The sequence below is a fragment of the Coregonus lavaretus genome, assembly GCF_964263955.1.
Source record: "Coregonus lavaretus genome assembly, contig: HAP1_SCAFFOLD_1104, whole genome shotgun sequence".
Taxonomy (NCBI): domain Eukaryota; kingdom Metazoa; phylum Chordata; class Actinopteri; order Salmoniformes; family Salmonidae; genus Coregonus; species Coregonus lavaretus.
In genome coordinates this window covers 89980-113177 of record NW_028161778.1, presented here as the reverse complement: position 1 = coordinate 113177, position 23198 = coordinate 89980, and the positions used below count along the sequence as shown (strand labels likewise).

The window sequence follows — 23198 nt, the reverse complement described above, 5'->3', positions numbered from 1 at the left end:
CTCTGATGGGAATAACCAGATTAATATGGTTTGGCTCTGATGGGAATAACCAGATTAATATCGTTTGGCTCTGTTGGGAATAACCAGATTAATATGGTTTGGCTCTGTTGGGAATAACCAGATTAATATGGTTTGACTCTGATGCAAGCCGTCACATTTGAATGAGTTTGGAATGGTGCATTTTCACTAGCTTACAAGGTGAAGGTCCTGTATAATTAATGTCAACGTGATGATTTGCACTTACTTTGATAGAAGTGCAGGAGCTGTCGTTTTCCAAGTCAGTCCATTAGACTGTGTTAACCGAAATTCACAAATGACCTTATAGAGACCTCTGAGTTTTCACTGTTATGGGTTCATACACATTTCCATGACTTCTCCATGACTTGTAACCACATTTCCATGACTTCTCCATGACTTGTAACCACATTTCCATGACTTCTCCATGACTTGTAACCACATTTTCATGACTTCTCCATGACTTGTAACCACATTTCCATGACTTCTCCATGACTTGTAACCACATTTCCATGACTTCTCCATGACTTGTAACCACATTTCCATGACTTCTCCATGACTTGTAACCACATTTCCATGACTTCTCCATGACTTGTAACCACATTTCCATGACTTCTCCATGACTTGTAACCACATTTCCATGACTTCTCCATGACTTGTAACCACATTTCCATGACTTCTCCATGACTTGTAACCACATTTCCATGACTTCTCCATGACTTGTAACCACATTTCCATGACTTCTCTATGACTTGTAACCACATTTCCATGACTTCTCCATGACTTGTAACCACATTTCCATGACTTCTCCATGACTTGTAACCACATTTCCATGACTTCTCCATGACTTGTAACCACATTTCCATGACTTCTCCATGACTTGTAACCACATTTCCATGACTTCTCCATGACTTGTAACCACATTTCCATGACTTCTCCATGACTTGTAACCACATTTCCATGACTTCTCCATGACTTGTAACCACATTTTCATGACTTCTCCATGACTTGTAACCACATTTCCATGACTTCTCCATGACTTGTAACCACATTTCCATGACTTCTCTATGACTTGTAACCACATTTCCGTGACTTCTCCATGACTTGTAACCACATTTCCGTGACTTCTCCATGACTTGTAACCACATTTCCATGACTTCTCCATGACTTGTAACCACATTTCCATGACTTCTCTATGACTTGTAACCACATTTCCATGACTTCTCCATGACTTGTAACCACATTTCCATGACTTCTCCATGACTTGTAACCACATTTCCATGACTTCTCCATGACTTGTAACCGCATTTCCATGACTTCTCCATGACTTGTAACCACATTTCCATCACTTCTCTATGACTTGTAACCACATTTCCATGACTTCTCCATGACTTGTAACCACATTTCCATGACTTCTCCATGACTTGTAACCACATTTCCATGACTTCTATTATATCCGACATGACAAAGTAAACATTATTGACCCTGGAAGGCTGCTGTGTTTAATCTGATGTAGACCCACCATCTCTTGCCGTTGTGCCCTTGATCAAGGCACTTAACCCCCCCCCAAAAAATGTAACTGTACTGTTAGTCAACATGTGGTCAACCCTCCATCTGGAGAGCTCCTGGGTATGCAGGCTTGGCTTTTGATTCCATCCTGAAACACCCAAGTCTGCTTATCAAGGTCCCGTTGAGCAGCTGATGTTTAGACAACAATGTGGTTAGACTAGGGCTTGAACAAAAGCCTGCAAACCCATGCAGCATCCATCCTGGAGGACAGTAGCGGTGTGTGGGTAAAATCACAGAGGAAGCCAAGCCAAACCCATGCAGCATCTATCCTGGAGGACAGTAGCGGTGCGGGGGTAAAATCACAGAGGAAGCCAAGCCAGTAAAAAAGCCATATTACAACCTGTGTTGTGATAATAGCGTTGTTTGCTCTATAACCCATTCGTTCATACGCCACCGTGATATACACTAAGGCCGTGACAACAGTCGCACAGTGGGGGTGTGATGAGATAACTCGACCCGGTGGAATACGACGATAGGAGCGCTCCGTAAACCACGCCCCAGTGGGCAGAGCTAGGCATGTTGGACTGGGACACGTTTAAATACGATTAAAAGCCTCTCATTTTACAGTGGGTCCGCCATGGTTCTGTGTAGCCTAGTTATGTTAATAATATTTGAGACCAGTGCAGTTAATTTCGTCTTTGACTTAATAAGTAAAATATCTTTGAATAGTAAACAGGGAAGCAACAACCATCAAGTCCCCCACAGTTCTCAATAGAACATACCAGAAGGGGGGCATCATTTACAACCTCAATTATTGGGATCATCTGGTTACCACCAGTGTTGAGATAATGGGCCTAATGCCAAGTGGGTTGTTATGAGTGGAAGATGGCACAATGATGCCATCTGTTGGTAAATGTTAATTACTGCAACTCCAGTGTTTTACAAGTGCATCAATGCCTCTGTCTCGTCATTTAACATTCAAACATGGTGTCAGAGTCGGATAACTAACCATGCTTTCCGCAAATTAGAGTCACCTGTTCTGGTTTACAAAAAAAAAAAAAGAAGAAAAAAGCTTAGTTGAGTAAAACTTTGCCGGAATTGTCCTTAGCTAGATTGAGTTTGCTAGTTAGCTTCAGTGTTGTTAGCACCGTTTAGACATGGCAGTGAACATTCCCCCTCCCGCCGTTATGAAGCTCAGCGGAGTTTGGAGCACAAACTGGGATACGTTTAGAGGTGAATGGGAGGACTATGCACTAGCCACGGGACTTCGGGAAAAGGACGATGAGGTAGTGGCTGCCACTTTGAGGACTATAATGGGAGCAGAATGCCGACACGTATACAAACACAACCTGAACCGAACAGCAGCTCAGCAAGGTAACGCTACAGCTATTCTTGATGCTCTCCAACTTTACTTTAAGCCAGCAAAGAACGTTATCTACGAGCGTTATGTTTTCGGTTGTTGCAAACAGGAGGATGGGGAGTCCATTGACAGCTTTGTCACTAGGCTAAGGGAAAAGGCAGCCACATGTGACTATGGTGCTTTAAGAGATGAACTGATCAGAGACAAGATAGTGCTTGGCATAACTGATGAGGTCACCCGCAGACGTTTGCTGAGAGAACGTGACCTGACACTGGTCTTGGCAGTGGAGACATGCCGTGCAGCAGAGCTTACGGATATACGGACAAGGTCCATGGAGCTAGAAAGGCAACATATGGACAATGTCAATGGTACATTCAGGCAGCCAGTAAAGAAATTCCCTTTTGCCACAGCTAATGCTAATACTACAGCCAACTCTGCAGTAGACAACCCCAATGCATGCCGATATTGTGGCATTTCTCAAGGACGAGGAAAAGAACACTGCCCAGCCTATGGAAAAATATGCAAATCCTGTGGTACAGCTAATCACTTCGCAAGGGCCTGCATGGAAAAGCAAGAGAAAGGAGGGTAAAGTGCACTCCATTGAAATTAACACAGATGAAGGGAACAACAGCACAGAGGGTGTATATGCTAGCGAGTGCATAGGGGCAGTAAGGGCAAAAGGGGAAAAAATGGTTTGTCACTCTGCTACTTAATAATAAACCACAGCAATGCCAGCTAGATTCAGGGGCCACATGTAACGTTATGAGCCTTAAAGATAAAAGGAGGCTCGCGCCCAGAGACAAACTCACACAGAGTAGCACCAAGCTGAAACTGTATTCCGGCCAGTTCATGACCTCTTTAGGCCTGTTTGTGACAGAGTGTGTTTTACGTGGCCAGAAACACACTCTTGAGTTTGAGAACAGCCATTACTGTCAGGTTCTACATGCGGGCGCCTTGGGCTTATTAACTTCACCATCCCAGCTGATCTTAACATTATAGACAAACTCCAGGCTGGGCCCCTGAGCAAGGAGACTCTCCTAAGCAAGTACCATGATGTCTTCAACGCACCAGTCGAGTCAGTTCCCGGCGAAGTCCACTTTGAGTTGGACGCAGCAATCCAGCCTGTCCAGTGTGCACCCCGCAATGTACCAGTGGCCATGAAAGCAGCTACCAAGGCTCAGCTTGACAAATACGAAGCAGATGGCCACATCATATCCGTCACCGAGCCTACAGACTGGATAAGTAATATGGTTATCGTCAAGAAACCAGACAAGCTACGGATATGCATTGATCCTAAACACCTCAACCGGGCTCTGAGACGTTCACATTACATTATGCCCACGTTGGAGGATGTTCTTTACAAGCTCCCAAAGGCCAGAGTCTTCACGCTCGTGGACGCCAGAGATGCCTTCCTGCAGTGCAAGCCCAGCAGCTACATGACCGCCTTTTGGACACCCTGGGGCAGGAAGAGGTGGTTGAAGCTCCCGTTTGGTGTCTCCGTGGCTCCAGAGGTGTATCAGCGGAAACAGCACGAGCTGTTGATGGGACTCAGTGGCGTGGAACCCATAGCAGATGACATCCTCGTAGTGGGCTGTGGGGACAGTGATGAGGAGGCAGAATGTGACCATGACGCCAAGCTGCTGGCCCTGATGGTCAGATGCAGACAGGTCAAGCTAAGACTAAGCATAAAAAAGCTTCAGTTTAAAGTGCCAGAGGTTCGCTTTCATGGGATTGAAGGCGGATCCAGAAAAAGTGAAGGCTGTCTTGATATGCCCCACCCATCTGACATGAAGGCAGTGCAGCGCTTCGTCGGATTCGTCACCTACCTGGCCAAGTTCCTACCGCGGCTCTCTGAATGTCACGCTCGTTTACAGACGGGACGGACCAAGGCGCAGCGTGATATGCATACATGTTTATTTATACTGAATAAACACCACGACAAAACAACAAATGAAACGAAACGTGAAGTCCAAGGTAGCCAAACAACATACCTCACACGGAACAAGATCCCACAACCCACTAGTGCCAATAGGCTGCCTAAGTATGGTCCCCAATCAGAGACAACGAGCGACAGCTGCCTCTGATTGAGAACCACACCGGTCAACATAGATCTAGACATACTAGATTCTACAACAATGAACAAACACAATAAGGAAAATCACACCCTGACTCAACAAATAAGAGTCCTCAGAGTCAGGGCGTGACACTGAAGTGTGTAAACCACTAAGGAGGCTCATGGACAAGGACACCATCTGGCATTGGCTCCCAAAACATGACACAGCGGTGAGGGAAATAAAACAACTGGTCACCCAGACACCTGTACTGCGATACTACCATGTGTCAAAACCTGTCACGATTCAGAGTGACTCAAGCCAGTATGGACTGGGCTGTTGCCTCATGCAAGAGGGCCAGCCTGTGGCATTCGCCTCTAGGGCACTCACTCCAACAGAGCAGAACTATGCCCAGATAGAGAAGGAGTGCCTCATCATTTTGTTTGCATGCCAACGCTTCCACCACTACCTGTACGGGCGTGACAATATTACCGCAGAGACAGATCACCAGCCCCTTACTGCTATATTCAGCAAGCCTCTCCTGAATGCCCCGAAACGACTGCAGAGCATGCTACTGGCCCTACAAAACTACAACCTCAAGGTGGTGTATAAGCCAGGGCCAGAGATGTATGTGAGTGACACGCTCAGTAGGGCTACTGCATCAGGCACTCACACACGCTCCATGCATGAACAACACGCAGTGTGCAGCTTACAAACAGAGCAAGTGGATGTTGAACACATCAACCAGGCTGACTACCTCAATGTTACGGACCAGCGCCTTATACAAATCAGACAGCACACAGACAGGGACGAGCAACTCCAGGCATTGAGGTCTGTGATTCTGATGGGCTGGCACGACTGCAAGGAAGAAACTGCTTTAGCCACCAGAGAATATTGGCCAGTCAAAGAAGAGCTCAGTGTTCAAAACGGAGTAATATTCAAGGGTCAGAGAGTCGTTATTCCCCGGTCTCTGCGCCCTGAGATGTTGGCGCGCGTGCACTCAAGTCACATTGGAGGTGAGGCCTGTTACAGACAAGCACGTGACACACTGTATTGGCCAGGAATGCAGAGTGAAATCAAAAACTATGTCAGTAAATGCACAATCTGCAATGAATATGCCATTGAGCAACAGAGAGAGATGATGATGTCCCACGAGCTCCCAATGCGCCCCTGGTAGATAGTAAGTCTAGATCGCTTCCAGCACAAGTGTCAAAGACTTTCTGCTGGTAGTTGATCATTACTCAGACTTCTGGGAGATTGACCTCCTCCCCGACCTCTCAGCAGAGACAACGCTCAGTTTGCCCGCTATGGCCAGCCAGATAGGGTAATTTCAGATAATGGACCCCAATTCTCCGGATGTGAGTTCCGAAAATTTGCTGCAGAATGGGAATTCGAGCACGTCACTTCATCACCACGACACCCAAAAGCTAATGGGAAGGCTGAGTCGGCAGTCAAAATCGCAAAGAACCTCTGCAAAAAAGCTCTGCGAGAGGGCAAAGATGCCTGGAAAGCAATCCTGCAGTGGCGCAATACCCCGACAGAAGGCATGGATAGCAGCCCGGCCCAGCGCCTCATGGCACGGCGTTTAAAAGCAGCTCTGCCAGTAGCAAGCACTCTCCTGGAGCCATGTGTGGTGACAGACGTGCTGGTGAAGCTATGTCACAGAAGACAGGTCTCCAAGTTCATCTACGACAAATCAGCAAAAGACTTACCTGAGCTCAGGGTGGGTGAAACGGTGCGAATGAAGCCACTACCAGGGGACCGGACGGGCCTCTGGAGACTCGGATCCTGTGTGCAGAAAGTGACACCACGCTCCTACTTGGTGGAAGTGAATGGATCACTGGACCGTTGTAACAGGGTTGGCCTTCGGACTGCTGAGCCAGCTTCTACTCAGAACTCTGATGGTCATAGGGGTCGCATGACAAAAGACGGAACCCCAGCAAGTCACATGGGGCCTGAGGCACTGGGCGAAGAGCCAGGGGATCACAGGTCGGCCACTCCCTCGCCCATCAATACTCCCCTTAGACAGTCAGGTGACAAGCCTGTGCGGGAGCCCGCAGTCCACGCAGACAAGCCCCCTGTTTTTTCACGCTGCGGGCGTCTGTCCCAGCCACCAAAAATACTTAATCTGTAGGTTTCCCATTAGGGATTGTTGACAGACAGAGATAAAAGTGAAGAGAGTATCAAAATGTGTTAAGTGGTTAACTGAAATTAAAAAAAAATATATATATATATATATATATATATATATATATACTAAACTGTTCATGTTGGAAATTACTACTAGGTTTGTTTTGTTAGCTCCTGTCCTATTTTATAAAAGGGAAGATGTTATGGGTGGCAGATAACACAATGATGCCATCTGTTGGTAAATGTTAATTACTGCAACTCCAGTGTTTTACCGATGTACTTGAGAGACCCGGATATCTTGCAATATACTGAACAAGACTGGTTACTCGCATCAATGCCTCTGTCTCGTCATTTAACGTTCAAACAGTCGCAGCATCATTTATTTTTATTTTTTATAAATATGCAAACATTTCAAAAAACCTGTTTTTGCTTTGTCATTATGGGGTATTGTGTGTAGATTAGAATAAGGCTCACATCTTCTTGTTTCAGTTGAGATCTAATCACAGGAAGTGATTAGTCATTTAGGCTATCCATATAACATGGCTGCTGTGTAATAGAGGGGAATCCCAGCTTTCCAACAGTGCAGATTTATTTAGGTTCTACAGTGCTGGTGGAAAGGCAAAAAAAATAAGACATGAATGCTTCGTTCGCTACAGTTAACTAGTGAGAACTGCTACAAGTTATGTTTTGAATATCCATCTAGTTAGTCTGTCTGTCATTATGTTATACCTGCTGCTATAATGTCCCGCTCTATATCCATCTAGTTAGTCCGTCTGTCATTATGTTATACCTGCTGCTGAAATGTCCCGCTCTATATCCATCTAGTTAGTCTGTCTGTCATCATGTTATACCTGCTGCTATAATGTCCCGCTCTATATCCATCTAGTTAGTCCGTCTGTCATTATGTTATACCTGCTGCTGAAATGTCCCGCTCTATATCCATCTAGTTAGTCTGTCTGTCATTATGTTATACCTGCTGCTGAAATGTCCCGCTCTATATCCATCTAGTTAGTCTGTCTGTCTGTCATTATGTTATACCTGCTGCTGAAATGTCCCGCTCTATATCCATCTAGTTAGTCTGTCTGTCATTATGTTATACCTGCTGCTGAAATGTCCCGCTCTATATCCATCTAGTTAGTCTGTCTGTCATTATGTTATACCTGCTGCTGAAATGTCCCGCTCTATATCCATCTAGTTAGTCTGTCTGTCATTATGTTATACCTGCTGCTATAATGTCCCGCTCTATATCCATCTAGTTAGTCTGTCTGTCATTATGTTATACCTGCTGCTAAAATGTCCCGCTCTATATCCATCTAGTTAGTCTGTCTGTCATTATGTTATACCTGCTGCTGAAATGTCCCGCTCTATATCCATCTAGTTAGTCTGTCTGTCATTATGTTATACCTGCTGCTGAAATGTCCCGCTCTATATCCATCTAGTTAGTCTGTCCGTCTGTCATTATGTTATACCTGCTGCTGAAATGTCCCGCTCTATATCCATCTAGTTAGTCTGTCTGTCATTATGTTATACCTGCTGCTGAAATGTCCCGCTCTATATCCATCTAGTTAGTCTGTCTGTCATTATGTTATACCTGCTGCTGAAATGTCCCGCTCTATATCCATCTAGTTAGTCTGTCTGTCATTATGTTATACCTGCTGCTGAAATGTCCCGCTCTATATCCATCTAGTTAGTCTGTCTGTCTGTCATTATGTTATACCTGCTGCTGAAATGTCCCGCTCTATATCCATCTAGTTAGTCTGTCTGTCATTATGTTATACCTGCTGCTGAAATGTCCCGCTCTATATCCATCTAGTTAGTCTGTCCGTCTGTCATTATGTTATACCTGCTGCTGAAATGTCCCGCTCTCTCTCCTCGGGCAACGGCCCACTCGCACTGTCGCACACCCAGCATACACAGACATGCACTGTAGGGTCATTCCGATCATTCCTGTTATGTCGATTTCTAAGTGATTGATCATATTTAAGTGTGCCTTCATGAATTACATTAACAACAATTATTAAACTAATTTCCATGACTTTTCATGACCTTAAAACCCTAAATTTGACAATTTGGAACAGTGCATCATGCGCATTCAAACTGGCGCATTTTCAATCTGCGCAATCTCAAACAGTCTACAGTCACGCAGAAATCCACAGACTAGCAGCCAATACATTTGGACAAAGTGGAATCAGGAAATGAATGACCACTCTTCATTGCAATTCAATGCAGATCCCGCCTTCATTCCTATTTCATTTTTCTCGAAATCTAAAAGCACAACCTAGATTTAAGCTAGTGTCTTATTGTTATTACTCCAACCTCGTGAAAGTGAGAAAAATTACACGTTTTCATTTTCGCAAAAAACAACTTTATATCTAACGAATGCCTTTGATATTGACGGCCTGCACATGCGCAGTTCGGCGCGACACTACCGTTAGACCTGATGACGTGTTTCTACCCGGTGAGTTTAAACAGCCAACGTCGCCATGACGTCGCCTTCAAAGCTGCGTGATCGAGGTTTTCTATTGGAGAAGCAGCTTCTGCCGATCTTCATACTGTACTTTCTTTGACTTTGTTTTATAGAGGAGACGGAATGCAAATTCCCCCAAAAATTAGAAGTGCCGGTATGGCGCTCCGGACAGCTCCGGCCCAAGTCAACAGTGGTTACATTTACATTTTAGCAGACGCTCTTATCCAGAGCTACTTAAAGTTAGTGAGTGCATACATTTTTTTATTTTATTATTGTTTTCATACTGCCTCCCCGTGGGAATCGAACCCACAACCCTGGCGTTGCAAACGCCATGCTCTACCAACTGAGCTATACGGGGCCCAAGTTGACCACACAGATCTAAGGATAAGCTTTTATCAATGTATATGCTTTTATATGTATGTACATGTCGCCGTGGTAACCATCTTGACGGACAGACAAGCAGGAAGCTCACGGCCCGCCCGCTGTGTACATGTCGCCGTGGTAACGCAGGTGGCTACAACATGTCTGCAAAAGCCAAACAAACTAACAAATCGGCGGATAAAAATGCAAACGACAGAAATGACGTTGCGTCCAAAGTAAGAGGATATGTTTAAAACCCCTATCAATAGTTTATATTATTTGAAATATTTACTACATCATTTGTCTGGTTATTTTGATTATTTGACAAACTGTTATCATAGCTAGAGCTAACCTAGTTTGGCTAGCTAACCAAAACTCACTTGTATTCTGAATCCAATTTAATCCAGGAAAATGACGCTGAAAAAGCCAACCCTCAATGGAAATGTATTTCCCATGAACAAATCAACACGCTGTTAGATTTGACAGTGGAACAAGTGCAATTGTAAGTAACAAGGATATATAGGCCTAATAGCCAGTTTATTTGGAAGTGTTTCATGTATGCGTACGTTGTTGATTTTTGTTTTTACAACAGACAGTTTGAAGAGATACTTGGTTTGAAGAACTGCCAGACATGTCTAAAGGAGGCGTCCCTGTTGGGCTACTTTGTCTGTGGATTCTGGTGGGCCAGGCAGATGAACTACACCTGTCAACAGATCTCATTCATCATGGCTCTACAGCAACTGGTACTAGACAATATCAGGGGTAAGTCATGGGATTTATAGGCGACAGACAGAAGAGCCACCCCACAGACCGACAGTTAATAACTCGTAAGTAGCCTGCAGTTATTGTACTTGGGCTACGGTATACACAGACAGTGTTTCCCAAACCTCTCCCGCCTTACTTGGGCTACAGTATACACAGACAGTGTTTCCCAAACCTCTCCGGTCTTACTTGGGCTACGGTATACACAGACAGTGTTTCCCAAACCTCTCCGGTCTTACTTGGGCTACGGTATACACAGACAGTGTTTCCCAAACCTCTCCGGCCTTACTTGGGCTACAGTATACACAGACAGTGTTTCCCAAACCTCTCCGGTCTTACTTGGGCTACGGTATACACAGACAGTGTTTCCCAAACCTCTCCGGCCTTACTTGGGCTACGGTATACACAGACAGTGTTTCCCAAACCTCTCCGGTCTTACTTGGGCTACGGTATACACAGACAGTGTTTCCCAAACCTCTCCGGCCTTACTTGGGCTACGGTATACACAGACAGTGTTTCCCAAACCTCTCCGGTCTACGGTATACACAGACAGTGTTTCCCAAACCTCTCCGGTCTACGGTATACACAGACAGTGTTTCCCAAACCTCTCCGGCCTACCCCCAGCCACTGCTCTAATTTGTGACCATCTTGGTTGTATTTGTATTTATTATTGATCCCCATTAGCGGCTGCCGAGGCAGCAGCTACTCTTCCTGGGGTCCAATCACAATGTACATACAATAAAACAATACATAACACAACACATTATTACACACTACTCTACCAAAACATATTTACAATACAAAATCAATAATACAGGAAAATAACAATATAAAAATGTATGTGTGTAGAGTGCGGGTGTTTGCATGTGTTTGCGAATGCTGTGTGTGTGTGTCTCTTCACAGTCCGCGCTGTTCCATAAAATGTAGTTTTATCTGTTTTTTTTATCTGATTTTACTGCTTGACTGAGTTACATGATGTGGAATAGAGTTCCATGTAGTCATGGCTCTATGTAGTACTGTGCGTTCCCCGTAGTCTGTTCTGGACTTTGGGGACTGTGAAGAGACCTCTGGTGGCATGTCTCGTGGGGTATGCATGGGTGTCTGAGCTGTGTGCCAGCATTCCAAACAGACAGCTCGGTACATTCAGCTTGTCAACACCTCTTAAAAAAACAAGCAGTGATGAAGTCAATCTCTCTTCCACTTTGAGCCAGGAGAGATTGACATGCATGGGCCTCTGTAGCTCAGCTGGTAGAGCACGGCGCTTGTAACGCTAAGGTAGTGGGTTCGATCCCCGGGACCACCCATACACAAAAAAATAAATAATAATAAAAATAAAAATGTATGCACGCATGACTGTAAGTCACTTTGGATAGAAGCGTCTGCTAAATGGCATATTATATTATTATTATTAATGTTAGCTCTCTGTGTACATCCTAGGGCCAGCCGTGCTGCCCTGTTCTGCGCCAACTGCAATTTTCCCAAGTCCCTCCTTGTTGCACCTGACCACACTACTGAACAGTAGTCCAGGTGCGACAAAACAAGGGCCTGTAGGACCTGCCTTGTTCATAGTGTTGTTAAGAAGGCAGAGCAGCGCTTAATTATGCCCTAAGTAAAATGCTGTTGGAGTCCCACCCCATCTTGCGAGAACATTCTTTAGCGGCCCCCCTCTTGACAGCGGAGAGAAAAATATAGACGTTTTATAATTAATTTCCTCCAATGCTACACAATTTGCTATGGGGTGTAGAGAAAATGTTGCGGTTTTAAAGCAATTTTGCTGAAATTCTACACATTTTGCCATGGGGCAGAGTCACAGAGAGAAGATTGAGCAATTTTATAACTAAGTTCATAAAATTCTGCTCATTTTGCCCTTTTTTAGGGGCTGTGTGTTCACATAATCATTAAGACCTTTATTAGGGGCTGTGTGTTCACATAATCATTAAGACCTTCATTAGGGGCTGTGTGTTCACATAATCATTAAGACCTTCATTAGGGGCTGTGTGCTCACATAATCATTAAGACCTTCATTAGGGGCTGTGTGTTCACATAATCATTAAGACCTTCATTAGGGGCTGTGTGTTCACATAATCATTAAGACCTTCATTAGGGGCTGTGTGTTCACATAATCATTAAGACCTTCATTAGGGGCTGTGTGTTCACATAATCATTAGGACCTTCATTAGGGGCTGTGTGTTCACATAATCATTAAGACCTTCATTAGGGGCTGTGTGTTCATCTAATCATTAAGACCTTCATTAGGGGCTGTGTGTTCACCACCTAATCATTAAGACCTTCATTAGGGGCTGTGTGTTCACCACCTAATCATTAAGACCTTCATTAGGGGCTGTGTGTTCACCACCTAATCATTAAGGCCTTCATTAGGGGCTGTGTGTTCACCACCTAATCATTAAGACCTTCATTAGGGGCTGTGTGTTCACCACCTAATCATTAAGGCCTTCATTAGGGGCTGTGTGTTCACCACCTAATCATTAAGGCCTTCATTAGGGGCTGTGTGTTCACCACATAATCATTAAGACCTTCATTAGGGGCTGTGTGCTCATCTAATCATTAAGACCTTTATTAGGGGCTGTGTGTTCACCTAATCATTAAGACCTTCATTAGGGGCTGTGTGTTCATCTAATCATTAAGACCTTCATTAGGGGCTGTGTGTTCACCACCTAATCATTAAGACCTTCATTAGGGGCTGTGTGTTCACCACCTAATCATTAAGACCTTCATTAGGGGCTGTGTGTTCACCACCTAATCATTAAGGCCTTCATTAGGGGCTGTGTGTTCACCACCTAATCATTAAGACCTTCATTAGGGGCTGTGTGTTCACCACCTAATCATTAAGGCCTTCATTAGGGGCTGTGTGTTCACCACCTAATCATTAAGGCCTTCATTAGGGGCTGTGTGTTCACCACATAATCATTAAGACCTTCATTAGGGGCTGTGTGCTCATCTAATCATTAAGACCTTTATTAGGGGCTGTGTGTTCACATAATCATTAAGACCTTCATTAGGGGCTGTGTGTTCACATAATCATTAAGACCTTTATTAGGGGCTGTGTGTTCACATAATCATTAAAACCTTCATTAGGGGCTGTGTGTTCACATAATCATTAAGACCTTCATTAGGGGCTGTGTGTTCACCACCTAATCATTAAGACCTTCATTAGGGGCTGTGTGTTCACATAATCATTAAGTCCTTCATTAGGGGCTGTGTTCACCTAATCATTAAAACCTTCATTAGGGGCTGTGTGTTCACATAATCATTAAAACCTTCATTAGGGGCTGTGTGTTCACCACCTAATCATTAAGACCTTCATTAGGGGCTGTGTGTTCACCACCTAATCATTAAGACCTTCATTAGGGGCTGTGTGTTCACCTAATCATTAAGTCCTTCATTAGGGGCTGTGTTCACATAATCATTAAGACCTTCATTAGTGGCTGTGTGTTCACATAATCATTAAAACCTTCATTAGGGGCTGTGTGTTCACATAATCATTAAGACCTTCATTAGGGGCTGTGTGTTCACCACCTAATCATTAAGACCTTCATTAGGGGCTGTGTGCTCACATAATCATTAAGACCTTCATTGGGGGCTGTGTGTTCACATAATTATGAAGACCTTCATTAGGGGCTGTGTGTTCACATAATAATTAAGACCTTCATTAGGGGCTGTGTGTTCACATAATCATTAAGACCTTCATTAGGGGCTGTGTGTTCACCACCTAATCATTAAGACCTTCATTAGGGGCTGTGTGTTCACCACCTAATCATTAAGACCTTCATTAGGGGCTGTGTGTTCACATAATCATTAGGACCTTCATTAGGGGCTGTGTGCTCACATAATCATTAAGACCTTCATTAGGGGCTGTGTGTTCAGATAATCATTAGGACCTTCATTAGGGGCTGTGTGCTCACATAATCATTAAGACCTTCATTAGGGGCTGTGTGCTCACATAATCATTAAGACCTTCATTAGGGGCTGTGTGTTCACATAATCATTAAGACCTTCATTAGGGGCTGTGTGTTCACATAATCATTAAGACCTTCATTAGGGGCTGTGTGTTCACATAATTATTAAGACCTTTAGCATTAGCTAGCCTAGCATGCTGACGAAAAGGCATTTTCATTCAAAACTAGCAGTATTTCAATCTTCTCGATTTGTCAGTTGGGATAATATGATAATTAGGAATACAGCGCCATCACCCACCCCTGGATTAAGGTCCGTTTTCCGAGCCAGATCTCTTGCTCCTCGCTGTCCTGATCTTGGCATAGCACTATTCCGGCTAGAGAGAGAAGGAATGAACGTCTAGTCAGATTCTTATGGCTAACATCAATGTGGACTGGCTGTGGCTAATATCTGTATTTTATATCTGTCCACAATGTCCCAGAGAAGCAGATGCCATTTGGTGATAACCTGAATGAGTTTGCCAAGTTGATATCAGGAACGCGCCAGTCTCCTTCTCCAGAGGTTGATTCACTGTTTGATGCAGAGCAGGCCATGTCCATCACTGACTACCTCAAGTGCAGGTAGCAAGTCTCTTCTCTATCTGCCTTTTGTAGTAGGGTCTACATTATTAATATCACGTTAACAGTGTCCTTCCTTAACCTGGTGATAATCCATTCAGAGCAGTGAACCTCGTAGTGGATGTTGAAGTTCTGATCTGTTGGTTCACCTGTTTACTGTAGTCTCTTTCAGAACTACCACCTCTATGAGTTTCTCTTCCACCAACCCAGAGAGGAGCTACTCATTGGGAAGAAGGTGAGGCTGTGTATGCGTGTGTCAGTGCGTCCCGTATGTATGTTGAGGTTTCCTTAAGGAAGCTATGCGTGTGTCAGTGCGTCCCGTATGTATGTTGAGGTTACCTTTAAGGAAGCTATGCGTGTGTCAGCGCGTCCCGTATGTATGTTGAGGTTACCTTAAGGAAGCTAGTGAGTAACTTGGAAGGGCAGTGACCATAAAGAGAGAGTCCTTTCCTGTCATTGTCCCTAAGGATCCATTTATCTGTCATCTCTGACTAACTAACTCACCACCAGGAGACCATTTATCTGTCATCTCTCACTAACTAACCATCAGGAGACCATTCATCTGTCATCTCTAACTAACTCACCACCAGGAGACCATTTATGTGATGAGGTGGTGTTGAAGGATTCAGGCGCAGGAGGGTAAATCACAGAATAACAGGCTTTAATCAGTAAAAATACAGGTTTACGCAGAAATGTGTCAAACACACTCCAGGGCACAAAACAGGCGCACTGGAAAATACAAGGCACACAGGAAAACTCCCGTCTATACAAAATACACGAGCTTCACTAACCTTCACAATAAACAATCACCCACAAGGACAAGGGGGCAGAGGGAACACTTATACATGTACTAATGAGGGGATATGAACCAGGTGTGTGTAATTGACAAGACAATTGTGATGATGATTGGGGCGGCAGTGGTTAGTACTCCGGTGACGATGAATGCCGAAGCCTGCCCGAACAAGGAGGGGAGGCAGCCTCGGCCGAAGTCATGACAATTTATGTCATCTCTGACTAACTAACTCACCACCAGGAGACCATTAATCTGTCATCTCTAACTAACTAACTAACTAACTAACTAACTAACTAACTAACTAACTCACCATCAGGAGACCATTAATCTATCATCTCTGACTAACTCACCATCAGGAGACCGTTTATCTGTCATCTCTAACTAACTAACTCACCATCAGGAGACCAGTTATCTGTTATGTCTAACTAACTCATTGATCTGTCATCTCTGTCTTACTCACCACCAGGAGACCATTTATCTGTCATCTCTGTCTTACTCACCACCAGGAGACCATGTATCTGTCATCTCTGTCATACTCACCACCAGGAGACCATTGATCTGTCATCTCTGACTAACTAACTCACCACCAGGAGACCATTTATCTGTCATCTCTAACTAACTCACCACCAGGAGACCATTTATCTGTCATCTCTAACTAATTCACCATCAGGAGACCATTTATCTGTCATCTCTAACTAACTCACCATCAGGAGACCATTTATCTGTCATCTCTAACTAATTCACCATCAGGAGACCATTTATCTGTCATCTCTAACTAACTCACCACCAGGAGACCATTTATCTGTCATCTCTGACTAATTCACCATCAGGAGACCATTTATCTGTCATCTCTAACTAACTCACCATCAGGAGACCATTTATCTGTCATCTCTGACTAATTCACCATCAGGAGACCATTTATCTGTCATCTCTAACTAATTCACCATCAGGAGACCATTTATCTGTAATCTCTAACTAACTCACCATCAGGAGACCATTTATCTGTCATCTCTGACTAACTCACCATCAGGACAAGTCTAACTAGTGAACTCCCTTTCCTGTGAATGTACCAGCCCTATACTGCATGTAGTGTGCTGAAACAAATGGCAATCCCCACAATTCACTCTGTTCCTCTCACATTATCACAGCATTCATGTTGCCTATAATAACATTAGATCTCATGACATTGATTTGTTCAACCAGAGACCTTTTATAGGAGCTGCAACATTCCAGGAAGTGACATAATAGACTGTGCAGACTCTTTATTTCCAGACAGAGAGCTGGAGTATAGTGACTCATCCCTGACAGGTTGGAACTACTAGGAATGACTCTGTTTGATTTCCCATTGATATCTTTACAACGTCTGCTACCATTTGATATGATCCTTCTCTTAATATATTCACAAATGTGGAAGGGAAGGCAAACATCTGACATATTCTACTGTAAAGTCATGGGTGAGAATACAACCTCTATGTTTCCTGACTAACTGTATTCCAGAGGACCATTGAGGTGATCAGCTCAGCAGACTTTGTAGCTCCGCTGGAAGAAGGCATGACTACTGAAGTCTTCCTCCATTACATGGCTCCTTCTCCTGTTGAACAGTGTGAAGAGGTACTGTACTGGAGGGCTACTGATGACTACCTCCATTACTGTAATATTCTACCTGTCTGATACTGACCCAGGGACAGAGGACCAGCCTGTCTGATAGGTGGTGTTCTACTGACCCAGGGACAGGGGACCAGCCTGTCTGATAGATGGTGTCCTACTGACCCAGGGACAGAGGACCAGCCTGTCTGATAGATGGTGTCCTACTGACCCAGGGACATAGATGGTGTCCTACTGACTCAGGGACAGGGGACCAGCCTGTCTGATACTGACCCAGGGACAGAGGACCAGCCTGTCTGATAGATGGTGTCCTACTGACCCAGGGACATAGATGGTGTCCTACTGACTCAGGGACAGGGGACCAGCCTGTCTGATAGATGGTGTCCTACTGACCCAGGGACAGAGGACCAGCCTGTCTGATAGATGGTGTCCTACTGACCCAGGGACAGAGGACCAGCCTGTCTGATAGATGGTGTTCTACTGACCCAGGGACAGAGGACCAGCCTGTCTGATAGATGGTGTTCTACTGACCCAGGGACAGAGGAGCAGCCAGGAGGAGGATGGTGTTCTACTGACCCAGGTACAGAGGACCAGCCTGTCTGATAGGTGGTGTCCTACTGACCCAGGGACAGGGGACCAGCCTGTCTGATAGATGGTGTTCTACTGACCCAGGGACAGAGGACCAGCCAGGAGGAGGATGGTGTCCTACTGACCCAGGGACAGAGGAGCAGCCAGGAGGAGGATGGTGTCCTACTGACCCAGGGACAGAGGACCAGCCAGGAGGAGGATGGTGTCCTACTGACCCAGGGACAGGGGACCAGCCAGGAGGAGGATGGTGTCCTACTGACCCAGGGACAGAGGACCAGCCAGGAGGAGGATGGTGTCCTACTGACCCAGGGACAGGGGACCAGCCAGGAGGAGGATGGAGAGGTAGCAGTTAAAACAGATCTGCAGGAGAAGGAGAAGGAGGCTACAGGGTTCGAAGGATATAACATTCAGGATGTCAAAGACGTGCTGGGAGACCTGACCACAGAGATGCTGGGAAATCTACAGGTAGGATTTTATGATGAATCTGAATCCTTTAAAGCTGTTGTATAGTTTTTATTGAAATAAACAATATTCATGTATTTTCTACTGGTGTTTCATACAGTTGAATTTGATCATTGTTCCAAACAAAACACCCCTGTCCATTTGGAGGTCAATTCTCAGCTGAACTCCAATAACCAGTCCAAATATAACCATGCTGACTTCAGCAGAACAACAACGTGTGGATTGTTGTTGGAGGTTTTCATGTCTTCCACACCAGTTGAATATGTTTGATGTGAAACAGGAAACGCAGCTTTGTATTATACTACTAGCTATCATGTTATAGAACCGTACTGGTGGTTTCCATTATGATAGGTCTTAATAGGACAACAGAGACATGTAGGCATGTGTCCCTAATGGCACCCTATTCCCTATGTAGTGCCCTACGTTTGACCAGAGTCCTGTGGGCCTTGGTTGAAAGGAGTGCCCTAAATAGGGAATAGGATGCCAGACGTAATAACAATAGAGAGGCCTGTGTGATAAAGAGCTGAACAGCTGCACTGACTGACTGACTGACTGACAGGCTGACTGACTGACTGACAGACTGACTGACTGACTGACTGACTGACTGACTGACTGACTGACTGACTGACTGACATGCTGACTGACTGACTGACTGACTGGCTGACTGACTGACTGACTGACTGACTGACCGAGTGACTGACTGACTGACTGACTGACAGGCTGACTGACTGACTGACTGACTGACATGCTGACTGACTGACTGACTGACTGGCTGACTGACTGACTGACTGACTGACTGACTGACTGACTGACTGACTGACAGGCTGACTGACTGACTGACTGACTGACTGACTGACAGGCTGACTGACTGACTGACTGACTGACTGACTGGGTTACTGACTGACTGACTGACAGAGTGACTGACTGACTGACTGACTGACTGACTGACTGACTGACTGACTGACTGAGTGACTGACTGACTGACTGACTGACTGACTGACTGACAGGCTGACTGACTGACTGAGTGACTGACTGACTGACTGACTGACTGACTGACTGACTGACTGACAGGCTGACTGACTGACTGACTGACTGACTGACTGAGTGACTGACTGACTGACTGACTGACTGACTGGGTTACTGACTGACTGACAGGCTGACTGACTGACTGAGTGACTGACTGACTGACTGACTGACTGACTGACTGACTGACTGACAGGCTGACTGACTGACTGACTGACTGACTGACTGGGTTACTGACTGACTGACTGACAGAGTGACTGACTGACTGACTGACTGACTGGGTTACTGACTGACTGACAGGCTGACTGGGTTACTGACTGACTGACTGACTGACTGACTGACTGACTGACTGACTGACTGGGTTACTGACTGACTGACTGACTGACTGACTGACTGACAGGCTGACTGACTGACTGACTGACTGACTGACTGAGTGACTGACTGACTGACTGACTGACTGACTGACTGACAGGCTGACTGACTGACTGAGTGACTGACTGACTGACTGACTGACTGACTGACTGACTGACTGACAGGCTGACTGACTGACTGACTGACTGACTGACTGAGTGACTGACTGACTGACTGACTGACTGACTGGGTTACTGACTGACTGACAGGCTGACTGACTGACTGAGTGACTGACTGACTGACTGACTGACTGACTGACTGACTGACTGACTGACTGACTGGGTTACTGACTGACTGACAGGCTGACTGACTGACTGAGTGACTGACTGACTGACTGACTGACTGACTGACAGGCTGACTGACTGACTGACTGACTGACTGACAGGCTGACTGACTGACTGACTGACTGACTGACTGACTGACTGACTGACAGAGTGACTGACTGACAGACTGACAGACAGGCTGACTGACTGACTGACAGGCTGACTGGCTGACTGACTGACTGACTGAGTGAGTGACTGACTGACAGGCTGACTGACTGACTGACTGACAGACAGGCTGACTGACTGACAGGCTGACTGACTGACTGACTGAGTGAGTGACTGACTGACAGGCTGACTGGCTGACTGACTGACAGGCTGACTGACTGACTGACTGACAGACAGGCTGACTGACTGACTGAGTGAGTGACTGACAGAGTGACTGACTGACTGAGTGACTGACAGACTGACAGGCTGACTGACTGACTGACAGGCTGACTGACTGACAGGCTGACTGACTGACTGAGTGAGTGACTGACAGAGTGACTGACTGACTGAGTGACTGACAGACTGACAGGCTGACTGACTGACTGACAGGCTGACTGACTGACTGAGTGAGTGACTGACAGAGTGACTGACTGACTGAGTGACTGACAGACTGACAGGCTGACTGACTGACTGACAGGCTGACTGACTGACTGACTGACTGACTGAGTGAGTGACTGACAGAGTGACTGACTGACTGAGTGACTGACAGACTGACAGGCTGACTGACTGACTGACAGGCTGACTGACTGACAGGCTGACTGACTGACTGAGTGAGTGACTGACAGACTGACAGACTGACAGGCTGACTAACTGACAGGCAGACTGACATGCTGACTGACTTACTGACTGAGTGACTGACTGACTGACATGCTGACTGACTGACTGAGTGACTGACTGACTGACTGACTGAGTGACTGACTGACTGACAGGCTGACTGACTGACAGGCTGACTGACTGACTGACAGGCTGACTGACTGACTGACTGACTGACATGCTGACTGACTGACTGACAGGTTGACTGACAGGCTGACTGACAGGCTCACTGACAGGCTGACAGACTGACTGACTGACTGACAGGCCGACTGACATGCTGGCTGACTGACTTACAGGCTGACTGACTGACTGACAGACATTCTGACTGACTGGCTGACTGACTGACTGACTGACTGGTGTCCATGTTATTGAGTGGCTCTGCTGTAATGTGAGACCTCATCACCAACAGTGTGCAGCATCCTGATTCTGAATGATCCACCACCACACAACTACAGCTATTTCTAACCATTCTCTCTTATTTTCTGTCTGCTCAAGATCAATTACATATTTCACTCTGCTGCATTTGTACTTATATCAAAAGATGCCATTGAGCAGATGATGTAATGGAATCCGTCAGTTCCAGTCAGAACAATGAGAGCGAGATCCAGTGAACGCTGCACCCTTCCAGCAGGTTCTCTAACTCCGGCTCCAGATTGTAGTGACGGCTTTAACCTTCATGTGGATCGTCTCTGCCAGGCCAAATTGCTGCCCCCTTGTTAAACGATATTTAATAACATTCATTTATTCCTCTGAAGGGGATATGTTCCCAGGAGTTTCAACATGCATGTGGGTCTCATCATACCTTATATGGTAGACATGTTGAAATGGTCAAATGTAGGACAAGCTGTGGGTGAATTCCATAAGTAGATTGGAACTGTTCCATTCTCCAGGACACAGTGCAGCATGCAGCCGGGGAAATACATGCAATCATCTTTTGGATGAATAGGGCACCATTTTGTAAATGTTGAAGCACTCCTATTCACCATGTGTTAAATAATGAGCAGTTATCCAAACTATTATCAATGGCTTTCCTCTTGTGTTGTTACAGGCTGAATTCACAGAGAAGCTGAGAGTCCAAGAGGAGAGCTTCAGGACCAGACTAGAACGACTGAAACATTCTGCCTCCAAATAGCAACAATACACAACATAGTCTAGCTATTTACTATGAACACAATACACAACATAGTCTATAATATATCTACTATGAACACAATACACAACATAGTCTATAATATATCTACTATGAACACAATACACAACATAGTCTAGCTATCTACTAGGAACACAATACACAACATCGTCTATAATATATCTACTATGAACACAATACACAACATAGTCTATAATATATCCACTATGAACACAATACACAACATAGTCTATAATATATCTACTATGAACACAATACACAACATAGTCTAGCTATCTACTATGAACACAATACACAACATCGTCTATAATATATCCACTATGAACACAATACACAACATAGTCTATAATATATCCACTATGAACACAATACACAACATAGTCTATAATATATCTACTATGAACACAATACACAACATATAGTCTAGCTATCTACTATGAACACAATACACAACATCGTCTATAATATATCCACTATGAACACAATACACAACATAGTCTATAATATATCCACTATGAACACAATACACAACATAGTCTATAATATATCCACTATGAACACAATACACAACATAGTCTATAATATATCCACTATGAACACAATACACAACATAGTCTATAATATATCCACTATGAACACAATACACAACATAGTCTATAATATATCCACTATGAACACAATACACAACATAGTCTATAATATATCCACTATGAACACAATACACAACATAGTCTATAATATATCCACTATGAACACAATACACAACATAGTCTATAATATATCTACTATGAACACAATACACAACATAGTCTATAATATATCCACTATGAACACAATACACAACATAGTCTATAATATA

At 44.8% G+C, this 23198-nt stretch overlaps 1 protein-coding gene across 1 annotated transcript; it reads left to right on the top strand.

Moving 5' to 3' along the window:
* Positions 1–10053: 10053 nt before the first annotated feature.
* On the top strand, positions 10054–22321 carry LOC311120081 (ciliary-associated calcium-binding coiled-coil protein 1-like; the record flags this gene model as incomplete). Its single annotated transcript, XM_084194698.1, has 8 exons — positions 10054–10128; positions 10300–10394; positions 10485–10654; positions 15051–15189; positions 15349–15421; positions 17477–17590; positions 18482–18637; positions 22238–22321. 8 exons carry the CDS (start codon positions 10054–10056, stop codon positions 22319–22321), a joined length of 906 nt encoding a protein of 301 aa, XP_084050824.1.
* Between the last annotated feature and the right edge of the window lie 877 nt (positions 22322–23198).